A 17,010-nucleotide genomic window follows, 5' to 3' on the forward strand; every position below is an offset into this window, starting at 1 on the left:
GCAAGACTCACTTATTTGGCTTGATACAAAGCCCGTGGATGTCAGTGAAAACAGTAGGGGGGGAAAAAAAAATCACAATCAGAACTAGTTAAAAGCAATCCTTTCAAATCACACATATATCAGAGGGCTAAGAGAGACGGGAACATCCAGCAAGCCCAGGGCTAAGGCAGGCAACATGAAAGCTCTTGTTTTAAAACGTGAAATTATTAACCGGGTTTTAAGACCAGTTTGTCTTTAAAGCAAAGCCCTGTTGTCAGGCTGACACAGTGTGGGTTTCATCCGCCCCGTGGAGCACAAAAAGTCACAGCAGCAAGAGTTGTACAACACTAATCCTGGAGCTCGCTTGCAGTATTCCTCACACAGTGCATGCATAAGCAAAAGCTTCATACATGTCTGAACAAAGAGGGGAGAGGCCTTATTTTGGTTTGAAAAAAACATGGGAAACAGAACAATAAGGAGCTGAAAATTTCATTGAAATTCTTTAAAGTGTGCCCTAAAAGAAAGAGGCTATAAGAGTATATGAAAAACAACTTGTGACTTCTCACAGACAAGTGGTAAATTTTTATTGTTTTGGCCATTTCCAGAGACTGCATTAATTTTTACGCACAGAGATATCATCCTTTGTACTGTGCACAGCTCCCAGCACTCAGCTGGTTTATAATAACCAGAGACAACGCTGGGGTCCAGCATCGTTGGACTGGGCTCTCCAGTAGGCTCTGCCAAAGGTTTACCGTATGCCTGGCAAAAAGCATCTCTCCCACAGGGATGAGGTCCTCTCCCAGCTGCAGTGGGTTTAACTCACCAGTGCACCCAGCAATGCCATAAAGCACACAGTGGGAGTTGTTATTGCTGTTGTTATTGTGACTTGACTGCATATTTTTCATCCTCCAAATTTCCTTTCCTGAAAACAGCTCTGCCTTTAAAGTAAAATGGAAAAAGATTATGTAAACCTTTAAAAGTCCTCTTATATTTCGACACTTCTCCCCCTTTTCTTACACAGCACACTTGCTCTATTGAGGAATGCAGGTGTGAAATTATCGGAAGGACCGTGGTATTCTACCTCCCCTGCTAGACACGGCTGACCGACCATACCTGTGCACAGGCTCTCAGGGCAGGAGAGAAGCTCCAGCTCCCAGAGTTTCAATGCTCTGGGCTGGACCATCCTGGCTCAGCCTCAAGACATGTCTACATTGGACCTCACTCAGCCTTCGGGCTTGCCTCCCCGGTGATGAAGTTTGCCATTGTGTGGTCCCACGTCTGGAGGGGAGATGTCCCTCCATCAGGATCACACTCATTTCTGCAATCCATAACCTGTTCTAAACATTGGACCAGATGCTGAAGATGACTGCTCTTGGGAAGACCCTGATTATATACATTTGTCATCGTATTTCAAGTAATTCAAGTAAATCCAGGTAAAGTTTGCAAGAAGATGCAAGAGCTTTCATAGCAAGCACTTAGGCTGGCCACGCTTAGACGCCAACTTTGTGCCCCAAAGCAAGAAAGTTTTTCTCCGTTACCCCTCTGCACACCATTCCTCGCTGCGCCTATCCATCGGCAGATTTACACGCTGTCCCCGAGCCCAGGCAGCACCGTCACCAGCCTCCGGCTGAGCAGCAGGTGACAGAAGTGCTTTCTGAGAAAATTTCACTGAAGGAGGGACGGGGGGAAAGTCATTTGTTGGAATATTCATTCAAATGTAGACATAGGAGGTTTTCACCAACACTCTAGACAATGCATTAGCACAGGTATCAAAGGAAACGTACATTTAAAACCAACTGCTGAAATGAAATTCTGTTGCTCAGTAATGTATATAATCCAGTCTAATAGCAGAAATGATGCTGCAGATATAAACACTAACCAACACATGCATATTCACTTGTAAAGGCAGAATACAACTTAAAAGCAACTATTTTGATCACCTAATTTGTGACGGTGATTAAAAATCCCTGAAGTATATAATATTTTAGACTTTCACAAGCATCTTGTAAAAATGGTAGACTAACCTTATTCCAACTAACACACCATCATGTTGAGTTCTTCACTCAGCTCAAGTTCTGACAGTATCAGTGTTTTTCTTTCATGAACAGTCAAGAATTTCAACATATTCATGCAACCTCTTAAAGAGCAACCTGAAAAAATAGTCTTAATATTTTATATTTACAGAGCAGTTCAATATTCAAAAGTGCTTAACAAACTATGATTTTTAACGTGGCTTTTAAATTATAATTAAATTAGATTTCACTGTATTTTTATGTTTAAATGGAACAACTGCCATTGAAGCTGCACCATGGGTACAGTAGTAATCCAAAGATGACCTAATGACTTAAAGTCCTGAAAACCTGTAAAATACAGCCACCTCTGGATTTCAAGTCAAACAGTGGTTTGCAGAGCAGTGAAAGGAGAGGACACCAACATGAAGGCTGTAAGTGCAACCTTTTCTCTAATAGCCACAGAATTTCACATTTTACTGATTTGTCCACACTTCGGTACTGCCAGATCTCTCACCCCCTTACCTATCTCACCCCCATACCCATCCCTCAAGGTTTTTTCTCTCCTGCATCATAAACCTCTGGGAAGAACCCCATACACCCTTTTATCTTCCCAGTGCCATCAACCCCAGCCTCAGCTAAGTACAATCATACACAACCCCCACTGCCCACCACTCCAGTCTACCACCAAGTGCCATCTCCATCCACTTGCACTTCTGCTACATCTCTTTTAATCTTAGTTTAACCCCCAAAACCCACCAGTGTGGTGGTGTCAGTTAGGATTCCTCTCACCCACCACGGGCAGCTATCCCATCGCAGCCATGGGGTGGTCCCACCTCTGCGTTTCCTCCCATGCGCAGGGACAACATGAAGAAATGCAGGTGCAAAATCCTCATTAATAAGGCAGTCGTGATTAACCACCTTGTGTTTGCCTTTAATATGGTCCATTCATCCAGTCTGTTCCACAGTTCATTTATGATTTTTCTATACTTGTGATAACTCTAGCTTCCCGCTCCCCCCTCTTTTTTTTTTTTAAGAGGACGTAACTTTACCAATTTACATTGCCAATTTTTTCAATAACAAAATTGTTGAGAAAAGACTGGACCAGGTCAAAAAGCCCCTCTGATTAGGCACAGACATGGCTTTCGACACGTGCCAATTGCACATTTAACATGGCAACAGTCTTGTTAGCATCTTCAGACAACTCCTGCAAATTCCTACTTGCATTTCCACAAGTAGGATACTGCACGAATTAGAAGGCATGATTAAAAATGATAATAACAGAGCTGAAACAATATCCTGTTCATCATCCATCAAAAGAAAGAGAAATACCTGCCTTGGGGCTGTAATAAGACAGAAAGTGGGACAGGGAGACCAGTCCTCCCCCAGCAGACTCTGCAGGAAGCATTCCAAACATGACAAATTCACTGTTCACCCAGCAGATGAAGTAATGACACTAGTATTTGTCCATAAAATGTAATTTAGCCAGACTACTCCAATGAAATCAGAAGCTTTAACACTATAAAACTAGGGGGTTGGAATATTTTTACCTTATTAAGAAAGGGGGAAAAAAAAACCCATAAGCTTTCATTTTCCCTTAGCTGAACCATCACACTGTAGCCTTTGTTTTCAGGAGTGAACCGCAGAGCCTCCAGCACTAAACAATTTGCGTAATTTCTTCTCAGATGCACACACCTTGCCAAAAGCTTAGTGCCAGGTGTAAAGTCCACACTCGGGCTTATCAGTACATTAAATAAAATCTTCTTCCCTCTCGGCCTAACCAAATACCTGAGGGCAAGCATCAGTGTGGATTCCTTCATGCTTTCAGCCCCTGTCTCGTCATGTCCCATGCCACAAGCGCTCGGGTGAAGACGTCAAGCCAAAGCTTGTCCATGTAAAGAGCCAGTCAACAACGACAAGCACATCTGCCAGCAATGCAAGTTTAGGCTTGGTTGTAATACCTACACTTAACTCCTGCCAGACATTAGTGATGCAACGTCCAAGGCATGTATTTAGTTGGTGTCAGTTCCTTTTTCGTATGTAACCTGAGTCCTAAAAATAATTCTTTGGAAATTAAGGAACATACTATAGTTAAGTCAAACTAATTCTGAACTTTATTTCGACAAAACAAGCCTTGGCAAAAAGCAAGTAACAATGCATATGTTTTTATGAATTCGGGAATGACAAAATGGAAACATGTCTTTAAAAAAAAAAAATATATGTGTCCGTGCCATGTTCGCAGCTAGAGACTCTGTGAGCACATGAAAATCCAAAAATAAAACTGAGTAGAAACAAAAGCGAAGTTTTTTCTTCTGCCTTAACTAAGGGAAATATAAACAATGAAGTATCAATAGCAAAAAGTAGATTTTTTTTTTTTTAACAACGTGCTGTAAAAAGCAAGAATAAAATTCACCCTCAAGCATTCTAAACCTCCAAGAGTTCAGAATAAAAGTGGTTTTTTGCACACCCATCAGCAAAACCACTCATACATGAGATTTCTGGGGCACAAGCTTTAACTTGAGAGTCATTTAAAATGCTTCCCGGATGAGAAGTTATTCTCACACTGTTTTCATATGAAAATACGAATTACTGTTAAGGGACAACTGCGTGGTACTCTGCCACCTCTGGAGTTCACTCCTCAGTAACAAGAACCAAAGGCATGGCTATTAGGTAAATTAGAAACTGGTCCAAGTACAGCTAAACTGGCTGCAAAAGGACTTCTTTCAAAAAAAATATTTGTAACAAGTTATGTTCATTTTTATAGTAAACAGCAGGGTCTTCTTACACATTCTTGGAAGATGTGTCGTGCTATGGCAGTTGCTTATAAAACCCAGTAAATGAGGTAATGTGCCAAACTTCATCTGAAACCAAACCATCTTTTGTTTCCCTGGATGATGACATTAAATAGGACAGAAATGGCTACCTGCACTAGGAGTGTTCAAAGACTAACCTTTTTTTTTGCCATTAAAATATAAATTCAATTAGTTACTTCCATGCTTAAACAGAACTGAAATTGTACTCTAGCGATAATTGCAATCCAAGAGTGATCTAATTATATACAAGTCTCAGTGGCTGCATTCCCACGTTGCTTCCTACAACCCGGATTCACTACAATACAACTTATAAGCGAAAACCACATCGTTTGCAATCATCCTCCCTTAAGACTGCATGACTTTATATATGTTTAATGAGAACGGAGTTAGTCTATTAGTAAGCTTACTATAAAAATGTTTCTACCTACCGTTAAATACAAAAGAATAGAAAGGCACTTCAGCTGCATGTAGAAAAACAGCTGATGGGCTAAATTGTACAAGGGAAAGAACATTCTTTTAATTAAGGTACTGGATTAGGATTCAAGTACCAGCTTTACTTTTTGGCTCTGCCACCAGCTTCCTGTGTGACCCAGGGCAAGAAACTGCATTGCTCCACAGCTCGGTTTTTCATCTATAAAATGGACAGTGACATTTCCTTCTCCCGGTCTCTCTGCATTTCGGTTGTAAGCAGTTACTGTGCGCTGGCACGTTGCCTTGGACGATAAGTATCCGATATTAATTGAAGCCTCTGGGTAGTACTCCAATAAAAAGCTAAAATCGACTCGTCTCCCTTTCACAGGATCCTAACGGAGTTTTGTATCGCCAGCATTTACCGCTACTGCAATCTAACACATTTGTATCCCTGAGCAAAGCCCTGCATACAGCCTGCTTAAGCCCCTGTTTTGAAATGGAGGAGGAGGAGAGAGGAAAAGGCAATCGATTGGGGTATCCCGAACATCTAAAGAACAACTTTGTCCAACACAGAATATCCTGGCCAACTCGACTGGACAATTCCCCACTAAGGCTGTCAACGTGCACAAGTATCCTGTGCAATACAGAGAGGCTGCCAACGACTTGCTGCTTTTTTCTTCAGTATTTTCTACTCCCATTGTAAAAAATTCAGTGCGGCGGTTTTGCCAGGTTTGTAAATTTGAATGAGACCATCTGAGCTGAGTTGACTATTTTAAGAGGGTTCTTGCAAGTAATTACAAGGTAGAAACGAGAATACTTCACACCTACGTTCTGACTGAAAACTACTCAGCCCTGCTGGCTCCAGGCTTTTAATTGTCAAAAGAGTTCAAGGTTTGGAAAGTTATTGGCATCAAGTAATACTGGATATTCCTAACTAGCATTGTGTCATTATTTGGCACGATTTTTGCTGGGATACCTCCCAAATCTGTGACATAATCAGAGGGTTCTCTACATTACACCATATAGTCAGATGCTCATGTTAGTGTAATATGTTACCATGTTTAATACCATTTGCTATTACTTACACTTAATCAACTCTGGAACCAGTTAAACCATATAGGAAAAGCAATTTCAGAGGCTTTCAACTGACAGTTTTCCACACACAACTTGATCTAAAATTACGACCTGAAGTTTGTAAGATGCGGTCTACATACGCAATTGCCTCTAAACAAACAACCATAACTCTCCACAACCCTGTGGGAACTGAAAATTCATATGAAAACAGGAAAAAAAAAGCACAAAATTAACTTCTGTAGAACTCTCTTAACTAGAAAAACTGTCAGAGTTTCCCCTTCTGGCCAGTCTTAATTTACTGCTTCAGCAATTTTATGCCCAACCTCCACGATTATTACAAGCTTTCAGCAGCACAGAAGTGGCTGAGCTCTCTAACACCAAGCCCCTTTTAGGTTAAAGTCCCAATGCAGTATCTCTTGAAAGACTCACAGTAAATTCAACAGAGGTATCTTAGGGTGCGCATTCCCATACATATGTTTTCAAAGTAAACTAACAATTACACCCTTTAACTCATCAAATTCAATGCAAAACGGAAGAAAAATGATTAAGTACGCAGAACTCCAAAATGCAGGTCGTGACTTGCAAAAGTCACTTTTGGACTGCTGGTTTCCTATCTCACAGGGCCCGAGCATCAGAAAATGCTGAATATTCGCCCAGAGAAAATGAGGGCACCTTTGGGTGCCATCAGCTGGGTACCCAGCACCCCAAATCACTAGTCACTTTCAAAAAACCTCATTATTTACTTTTCTGCCTCTATACAGGCAAGGAATAGACATTTAAATAAATGACATAATCCTTACTACCATTCCATTCATTCATGCAGGTCGCTATAATTTACTGCCAGGAAAAATAAACTTCTGCATAATATTCCTCAATGTAAGACATTCAAAAGGCTCAAAGGGGGAGAGGAGGTGCGAGGGCTTCTGACAAATATTTGCTCAAGTGACCGCATCATCCATGAATACATTTGCTAGAAAAAATGGGTGAAGAAATTTACGGTCAACATGAAACATGCCAGATTGGGACTGGGGTGGTAACAAGGAAAAGGAGCAGGGGACAGAGAAGGGAAGAGGAATTTTTAACCAGTTTTGCTTCAGCAAGGAGAACTCCCAATATTGCAAAACTGGCTTTTTCGTCCCATGTAGCCTACTAAAAAACAGTTTTAAGCAAAACCAAAGTTGAGTCTATCTAGGCTCCCTAAAGGATTAAGGGAAAAAAACCCAAACCCCAAAAAATCTCCTCTGTAAATCGAGCCTCATCCCTGGCAAGCCCAAGCAAGCAGCCCGTGCCCTCCGGCAAGGTGCTCAGCAGAGGACAGAGGCAGGCAGAACACAATTTACTACCATCTCTGGCAGCCGTTGTTGCTGCACCCTCCATAAACTTTGTTTAAACAAGTGTTCAAACAAAAATGGCTTTGCCACTTGCTCGGTTCACCTCAACAATACCCATAGCTCACTCTACCGAGGATAACAAAATATTGCCAGGGCTATAAAAATCCTCACTGCTTTCAGTGTTGACTACCTAAAACCAAGTACAGGTGAGTTGGGTGGTTCACAGACTGGCTTTGAAGACTTAAAGGTATCGGGGCTGGTGGTAGGGCTTCAGTCTGACGGCGTCCCCATCACAAAATTATCTTTTTCCTCCTCTGCTCCACGAAGGCTAGCTCTTGCTAGCATTTTCGTGGGGAATGTTTTCATTTGTAGATGCCTGAGAAGCTGACACTTGTTTTCTTTTGGATTTGGAAGTTTCCACAGATTTTAGTGGTCCCAGACAAAATACTTCTAAATACTTTTTAATACTTTTAAAGAACATCTAAAACAATGTGAGAGATGCATTTTTATTGAAGCAAAAACCAATCAAGAAATAGGGAAATGAAAATTTTGTCACTGTTTTGGTCATATAAACACAAACTCACAGTAAGATTCTCCGTAGAAGATAAGTTGGGCTGTCAGTCACCAGCCAAAACCAGCTTACAATAATCAAACTCATTTTTGCTTTCAATACTGATTGATTAAAAGTTTTATTCACAGAGCTTGTGACACTCACAAGCCTGGAAAAAGCAAAGCCCATTCAAGACATACTTCAGAAACCGCAGCTCAGATCCCCAAAGGTACTACCAGCAGGTCCTATTATAACAGCCAAACTGATTACTTTTGGACAACAATGCCTCCAAAGTCAATAAAACTGCTCACACCCATCCAGGCTAATCAGCAAGAGTAGGGGTGAATGGAATTGGTTCCTGAGATTTCAAGCCCTAACTTAGCTAAGCACTTAAATAAATATGTGTAAGCCTTATTAAAGTCAACAGGATTTTGGTATTACTAAGTTAATATTACTAAGCATGTGCTTCATAGTCCTGCTGAGTCACAGCTTTGCTACTACTACTAACTCAGACAGCTTTTTAGAATTTGTCCTCGAGTAAAACCATTTCTTCACAATTGTTTTTGCCTATGTTTCAGGGGCTCCCCATAGCCCACGGAACGGGCTAAGGTCAGATCTCTGTTATACTGCTGTGAATGCAAAGTACCTTTCCTGAAGCTCCAGATGTGCACTAGTTTCACCAAAGTCAATATCTAGCTTTTCATTAAAAAAAAAAATCAGCTATAATAACAGCAATCTAAACGATCACTTGAGGGTTTTCATAACTGCAGTTATTAAAATTTGTGTTAATACAATTGTACAAGTAATAATTAAATCGTAATACTAATGATTAAGATTGCATCAGTATTTATTATTTGTTCTTCATGGTAAGCTTGTAGGTGTACCACAGCAACAAGAACTCACTTGCACACATGGATATTACACCTTTGCCAAGGCATGGGTAGATTGGTCCTACAGACACGAGTGAGACAGATTAATATATAAAGTTATGTAGCAATTAGTTATGTAATGAAATCTTATCTTTAGACTACCGTGAAATCATCTTCAAAATTAATGCAAAATGTATCAGCTTAGTTCTAAATGTTTTAATAGAGAAACTCATTAATTAAAAACATCACCTTACATGTGACAGAGTTTTACTTACCAACAACGTCGAGATGGTACGTGTGATTGATGGATCCGTACTGGTTTTCCACTATGCACGTATAATTTCCTTTGTCGGACGGGACCACGCTCTCCATGATGAGACTCCAGTGCTGGTTGCGGACCTGGCGAGTTGTAACCAGAGAGGTTGGGAACTTCACTGGCATAGTTCCACCCTCTCCCCCTCCAAAAGAACTGTTTTCTGAATAGTTAACCTTTTGCAAACCATGTTTAAAAGCCTCTTCTGTGCTCATTCGACAGTTCTGGACACTGAAATACTTTATTTATTCCTGATCAGGTACAGCACGGCTGCAGCAGTGAAAGGTTTCACACATTCTGCTATGAATTTACCTCGTCCCTGATCTGAGCACAGCAGACATCGGTGCACACTCAGTCCTTCCAGGCTTACGAGGATGGCACCAATCAGCAGCAGTTGTCTTACCAAGCTTTACCTCTCAATCCACTCGAAAGCAAATTCACACCCTCAGGATATTTCCCATCTGTCTCCAAACAATCATCTGATAACATTAACTACCCACCAGCAATATGGGATGGATATGATCCCCTAACATCTAAGGCTCCGTCTTTCTCTAATAGCTCAATTACACAGCCCGCATTTCGGAGAGACAAAGTACAGAAGGGCAATGTTTGGGATCCCTCCCACAGACACATAAAGTGACCACATCTCTTGCTGCTCTGGGGTACCACAAGAAAGAAATGAAGATGCTGTGTCATGAAAAATGCCTGAAGAAAATCTTCATGGAAACAGAGCATAAGGATATACATTTGTTTCATACAATCCTTCTCAGACAGAATGTATTAAAGGTGCTGATTCTGTTCCCATTTGAACTCAAAAGGAGCGTTGGCATTGGTCTTGCAGAAAACAGGATCCAGCCCAATACTGGAAGGATGTAGAGTCATCCAGTACACATATATATTTCCTGCATCATAAGTTGGCTCCCAAAGTGACCTTTTGCTGGCTATCCACTAATCCTTTGTTTTAGCATTACATTTTTGACAAAGCACTCAAAGATCTTAACATTATGTAGCTGCAATATACAACTTTTAAATTGCAAATGGAATAAAAATACAATCTGGTACAGTCATTTTAATCAGCCAAATGGAAAGCAGTAATTCAGTGCAGTACAGCAGAAAAATTTATGGACCATTCAGTGACACTTCCAGTAACTATACATTCTTAAAAGATCATTACAGCTATAGGTCTGAAATCCTGCTTTGTGCCTGACTGTTGTGTAGGTCTTTATCCAGCAGGAAAAGGCTACGCAGGGCTGCGTCCCCCGTGCCAAGAGCTTAGCTCTCACACTTGCTGGAGGTAAAAATGCCTTCAGTTCAAAGCTTGGAAGAAGAGAGTCCTCTCTGTAAGGGGCTCCTGGCTTTCCTAGTCCCCCCAGCTAGTAATTCGCTTATTAGCTAGTTATTACTATTACTGTCCAATTATGGGCTAATAATATCAGCTAACGACTGGCCGTGCGGGCTTTGAAAAACAAAGAAAATGTAGATGAGACTCCTGCAGCAGGTGAAGGGCATGGATGCTAACCAAATGTCGCAGAAATGTGTGACGTGACCCCAAAATCTCCAGCCCAAACTTACAGCTCCTCTCCCCAGCCCCCCGTCTTGATGGTATACATAAAAACTATATATTGATTTTTTTTCACACTATGAAGAGCTAAGAAATAAGCTTATAAAGCTAGAAAGAGTTTATCAGGGTTATTTTATTGTCTTGTTATTCTGCTAAGCAACCTTGAAAGTCAAAGTTTGGGTCAGGAAGAATTACCGTCATAAAACATTAGTAAATAACAAATACAACAGTTACATATTTTGAATATTTTGCTTCTTTGTGGGCTATTTTGGGGGAGACTTGGTCAAAGTGACCTGAACTTTTTGCCATTACAAGTTACATCACACTTCTCAGAATCAGAGCAAGTGTTTCTAACCTATTTGACTGCAAAACAGGAAGAACAGATCACGCTTCCACGGAAGTTAAAACAAAATAAAAATTGCTAACAAGCTGTAAATAATTAATTTGATAGGAAAACACACGAGATATGTTTTCTTATTGAATACTAAACAAACTAACTTACAGCCACAAGTGGATATACTGGATGGCAATATTAAAAAGTATTTGTGCAATTTCCCTTCTTGTAACTCCAACGAGAAGAGATAATATCTTTATAACGAAACAACAGCTTAAGCCTCTTCAGTTTAAGCTAAACAACTGCTGTAGAGGCCCAAAGCATTTATGACACATCGTCACACAACTGGATTTATGTCATGAATCTGGATTCAACTAGATTCAGCTTGTTGGCTTATTGCTTTCTGGTTACAAGTGCAGCATTGCAAAGCCCAGAAAAACTCCCCTTTGCAGGAGATGACGGCATCTTCTCCCACTGATGACTCCCAAATTGAACCTTCAATTCTCAGACATGCGACAGTCCTGCCACATCCCTGCAACCACACAGCTTGCAACACCCTGATCATACAGGCTTTGTTAACGTGGTCCTTTTAAGTAACATGCCGTCACTCCCTAGTCCCAAGAAAGCCTGTCTTTGGGCAGCAAAACTGCCATTACCAACAACCAGCACCAACACCACACCAGTTGATGTAAAAGCTAGTTTCAAAAGAGGTTCAAAGCAGTGCGTCCACAGCACACAGGTCTTACACCAGCCTTCTGTGTAAGGATGAACTACAATAGTGATAGTTATTTTTTGGGGAAAAAAAAAAAATCAAACCAAACAAAAAAACCCCACCCTTGTGACTGAAGTTGCAAATAGATGGTCTCTTTGGTAACGCAGGTTAAAGCCATTAGCTCCCTCCTGGTTGCTCACTAGGGCCCTTCTAACTGAAGATACCAGTGCTACAGCTCTCCAAATATTCCCTAATAAGTTCCCCTGGGTGATACCAACTGGGTCCATTTAAGCTGTTTAAACAGATGACTTGAGCTCATCTGGCAGACAGAACTTATTGGGGAGCTCATGTGAACTAATCCACCTAGAGAAAACATGAGGGCAGCAACAAGCCAATGAAAGCAGGAGCATCCTCACCAGGCATATGGGGTCCAGCAAAGGACAAGTGTCCACAGCCAGAGATTTATCAGTTGTAGGAAACTCTTCCAGCTCTCCAACCTGACTAGCTCCTTGCCAGCTATTATCCTGTTATTTCCACTATTTTGTTCCCTGAAGCCCTACATCGTATTGAGTTCTTTCAAAATCCTGGAGAATACCCACATAGTTCCACCCACCCTATCACCTGGTCTTCAGGGTACCCCTTCCAATTTGTCATTGCCTTTTCTTGATATAGGGAAATTCAGGGAACAACCGCATTCCAAGTATCCCGAATCACAGCTTTACCCTTCAGATACTTGTCACCACAGTTTAATAACTGCTTTTGCCGTCTTTTTTTTTTTTAATTGCTTTACCATACTTATTTTCATATTTTATCTGTGCTTTATACGCAAAAATGGTACTTCATTTGCAAAAGGATTGAGATAATAAATATAATCTCAACATGTTTATTTTCCTAACTAGTTATGGATACTTCTAGCAAATTTCTGAGGTGCTTTTTCTGGCCATCTTCTCCATCAAATTTTTAATTAATTCTTCCAAACAGTTTCTCCAAACAATTCAATTTTTAAACTAAATTGTCAGTATCAAAGGCATACAATTGTACCCTTAAGATATAGGTTGGAGGTGGGAAACCTAAACTGGAATCAAAATGCCAAGAAATATTAGTCAGAAATCTAGGAAAGGGCAAGTAGTGTTTCATAGAAATGTTTTGCTTTTGGAGTATCATATAAAAAATGATGGACGGTTCAGTTTAATTTTAAAATACGTGCCTTCAGTGAACAGATACATCATGAAAAGTTGTCACTTAGCGAATGGTAAAAAGGGGTCAATTTTAAATGAATTTCAAAAGAAAGAAGGACTAGAAACCAAAATGTGATTCCCCACAAAATGAGCACCGTTCAGACATATACTGTACTGCTCAGGCAGAGAGAACAAGTGCAGAACATCCATACAAAAGCCACAGTTCGTACAGAGTCAGAACTCTTTCTTTACTCTGTGTTTACCTGGCTGAATTTAAATGTGTATGAAGCAACTGTAGTGATGAAGCTTATCAAAATGCATATAGAATCACAGAATCGTTTAGGTTGGAAAAGACCTTTAAGATCGAGTCCAACCGTAAACCTAGCACTGCCAAGCCCACCACTAAACCATGTCCCTAAGCACCACATCTACACGTCTTTTAAATACCTCCAGGGATGGGGACTCCACCACTTCCCTGGGCAGCCTGTTCCAAGGCCTGACCACTCTTTCAGTAAAGAAATTTTTCCCAATATCCAATCTAAACCTCCCCTTGGCGCAACTTGAGGCCATTTCCTCTTGTCCTATCGCTTGTTACTTGGGAGAAGAGACCAACCCCCACCTCGCTACAACCTCCTTTCAGGTAGTTGTAGAGCACGATGAGGTCTCCCCTCAGCCTCCTCTTCTCCAGGCTAAACACCCCCAGTTCCCTCAGCCGCTCCCCATCAGACTTGTGCTCCAGGCCCTTCATCAGCTTCGTTGCCCTCCTCTGGACACGCTCCAGCACCTCCATGTCCTTCTTGTAGTGAGGGGCCCAGAACTGAACACAGGATTCGAGGTGCAGCCTCACCAGTGCCCAGTACAGGGGCACGATCACCTCCCTGCTCCTGCTGGCCACACCAGTTCTGATACAGGCCAGGATGCCATTGGCCTTCTTGGCCACCTGGGCACACTGCCGGCTCATGTTCAGCCAGCTGTCGACCAGCACCCCCAGGTCCTTTTCCTCTGGGCAGCTTTCCAGCCACTCTTCCCCAAGCCTGCAACGTTGCATGGGGTGGTTGTGACCCAAGTACAGGACCCATGTACCTCATGCTGTTGGCTTCGGCACATCCATCCAGCCTGTCCAGGTCCCTCTATATGTGCACACACACACCTGTAATACTTAAACAGTAACAACTGATAGAAGTACATTTGCTTTCTGGGTGGTGTACAGAAAAGTAAAGGCTCCTGCGGTCTCTCATAGAGGATGCACATTATTCACTCAAAGACATTATAAAATGCCTTTAAATGCACGTGCAAGACCTATCATCACTTTAGAGACAGATCAAAAAAGACTAAAAAGGGTTTAGACATTCGATAACTAATCCCTTTCTCCTCGCTGTAGGAACTTTGTTTATACCTTGAAAAATCATAAAAGGTTCGATTTTGAAATTCACCGCCCAGAATTAGTCACGGTGGAGGAATTTCGCTCTGGAAGCTATCTTGGCCAGCACATACACCCTTCTGCTAGCCTGCCTGAGTGCAAATTGACTCAAGGCATTCCCCAGTCAGCAGGACAAAGTGCTACAGGCCACTATCTGATTGCGATAAAGAGAAGAGATTTCTTAGCTCAAGGCAGCAGGAGAGACGTAGCTGAAGGATTACTGGAAAGCTTCACATTTTTCTTCCCTTTACTTTGTTCTTAAAGTCTTCAAGGGATGATTGCCTCTTCCGAAAGGGACTGATGGTGTTACATCAACTGGTGATGGCAGGTATGGCCAGGTTTGGTTCCAGCTCAAAGTCGCTCAAGGTATTATGAAGATCTCTAGCAGAAATGCTTTACATATAGCAATGCCCAGATTCAAGACAAACTAGCGTACAAGAATTATCATGAGTTGCTGTGACACCTGGCTGCACACAGACCAACATGGAAAGACTCAGTCCTTTCCAAGGATTCCTTCATTACAAATTTGTTGGTATAGAGCTGTCAAAAAAATACAATTCCCTCTTTATTTCAGAATAATTTTGAACTAAGCCCGCAGTGACCTCATCCTGCCCCTCTAACAAGAAGAGGGCACAGCCTCTAGAAGCTCTGGAGGCCTCATTCTTTAATACCCATTCACTGAAAACAAGGTCCATCTTAAAAAGATGGTTATTCAAAACACCAACAGAATCTGGAATATACATAGAATTGGTAAGCAGAATGACAATGATAAGTAAATGCTACCAGATAATTTAAAGTATTTCTCAGCAACAAGGAAGTCTAAAATCCACAGCTGTGTCCCCTCTTTTTTTCCTTTAGACTGAAGAGATGTAAGAAGTTATGATTTAGAATTATAGGCATATATTTCACTTATCCAGCTGGCTTTAGAAACAGGCATCTGTGGTTTCCTCCCAGAGTACATACATACCTAGGAAATTGTATACGTTTAATACACATGAGCAAAAATTTAATTTGTGCCACTTAACGGGCACAAGTCTGAATGAGCTCACCCAGATCCCTAACACAGGCTAGCAGTGGCAGCACGGAGCCTCACGTGGGCTGATTTACCCCGCCAAAGATCACCCTTCCAAACCAGAGATCAGGTATCTCCATCCTGCCTTCCAAGACACACATTTTCCTTCATGGTTTTCAAGAGTGATATCTGCATTTCCCCCCCGTGAGATGTAAAGTGTTCAAATAATGTCTCAGTTAGTACTGAAACAGTTACTATTATTTTCCAAGACAGGATTAGTTTGGGTTTTGTTTGGTTTTTTTTTAATTGGCTTTTTTTTATTTTTAAATAAGCACTGAGAAAGGTGAAAATTACTGAATTGTAGCCAATTCATTAACACTCCATAGCGTTATGAAAGGCAGAAGGTGTTGCCAGGTGTACACTCATAAGCAACAGTAATTTATGGTGTAAGCAAACATAGATGGAAAAGTCTACTTAGATAATTAGTGTTCATGCAGGGAGACTTCTGGGCTTCGCCCTCTACTAACACAAACGTTGGAAAAATTGACACTTTCTACAGTAAATCTAGCTAGAGAGGAAAGGAGAATAAGGCTTGTCCTCCTCTGCACTGGAAAACATATTTTTTTGTACCAAGCAGGATCTAAGTCAACAGAGCACACGAAGCAATATACACCCTGGCTCCATCGCGGCGTCGCAAAACACCGCACCCCGAAAATACCGCAATCGCTGGGGTAAGGCAGCGGTGCGGTACCGGGGAGGCAGCCCCCAGGACTCGGTCTTGAGCTTACTGCGTCGTCTGGAAGAGTCAGTTAACTTCTGTCTTAATTACCATTACAAATTGCTCTGAGCTCCTCAGCAGCAGTGCTAGGCTGGGGCTTACGACCGTGACACAAAGTGACTAACTCGGAAACTTCTCACCGGTGGAGAGAAGCTGCTGAGGTGTCGGGTAGGTGAGGAAGCCGCTGACGGACGGTCTGCAGAAGAGTTACGGTAACTCAGAAATGCGGGGCAGGATGGCAAGGGTAGCGCTTGAACAGCAGTTTGCTGCCAATGTCACAGGCTCCCAGCCCCCGTGAGGAGCGGGGTAAGGTGACCGAATCCTGACTTCTGACCTGACCTAGGCAGATACCGGGAGGTTAAAGGTCCGTGCACTAACCCAGAGCTAGCTGGCCTCCCTAAAACTCTCTCTTAATCAGTAACCACCAATTTAGAATGAAACATCTAATCTGAAGCTCTTTAAAATTCAAACAAACCCTTGTAAGTAATTGCTGTTACTTTCCCTCAAATTCTGCTTCCCATTTCAGTTTCACAGACCATAAACTCTATAGAAAATAATAACTTTTGACTTCCAACCCTTCCTTTATTAAACTGCCTACAATTAGCAGAGTGGATGGTCATGTTTTTAACAATGCAGCTGAAAATGAATAGAGCAAAATAGTCTTAC

General features: G+C 41.6%; 1 protein-coding gene across 4 annotated transcripts in view; it reads right to left on the bottom strand.

The window, feature by feature from the left end:
• FGFR2 (fibroblast growth factor receptor 2) overlaps positions 1 to 17,010 on the bottom strand; it is an 86,159-nt gene that overhangs the window by 39,812 nt on the left and 29,337 nt on the right. For all 4 annotated transcript variants that reach the window (XM_075155196.1, XM_075155197.1, XM_075155198.1 and 1 more), the window contains one exon: positions 9,312 to 9,435. In XM_075155196.1, the coding sequence (XP_075011297.1) occupies positions 9,312 to 9,435 (124 nt within the window). The remainder of the gene's footprint in view (positions 1 to 9,311; positions 9,436 to 17,010) is intronic.

Source organism: Calonectris borealis, chromosome 7, assembly GCF_964195595.1.
Source record: "Calonectris borealis chromosome 7, bCalBor7.hap1.2, whole genome shotgun sequence".
In the NCBI taxonomy this organism is placed as follows: Eukaryota; Metazoa; Chordata; class Aves; order Procellariiformes; family Procellariidae; genus Calonectris; species Calonectris borealis.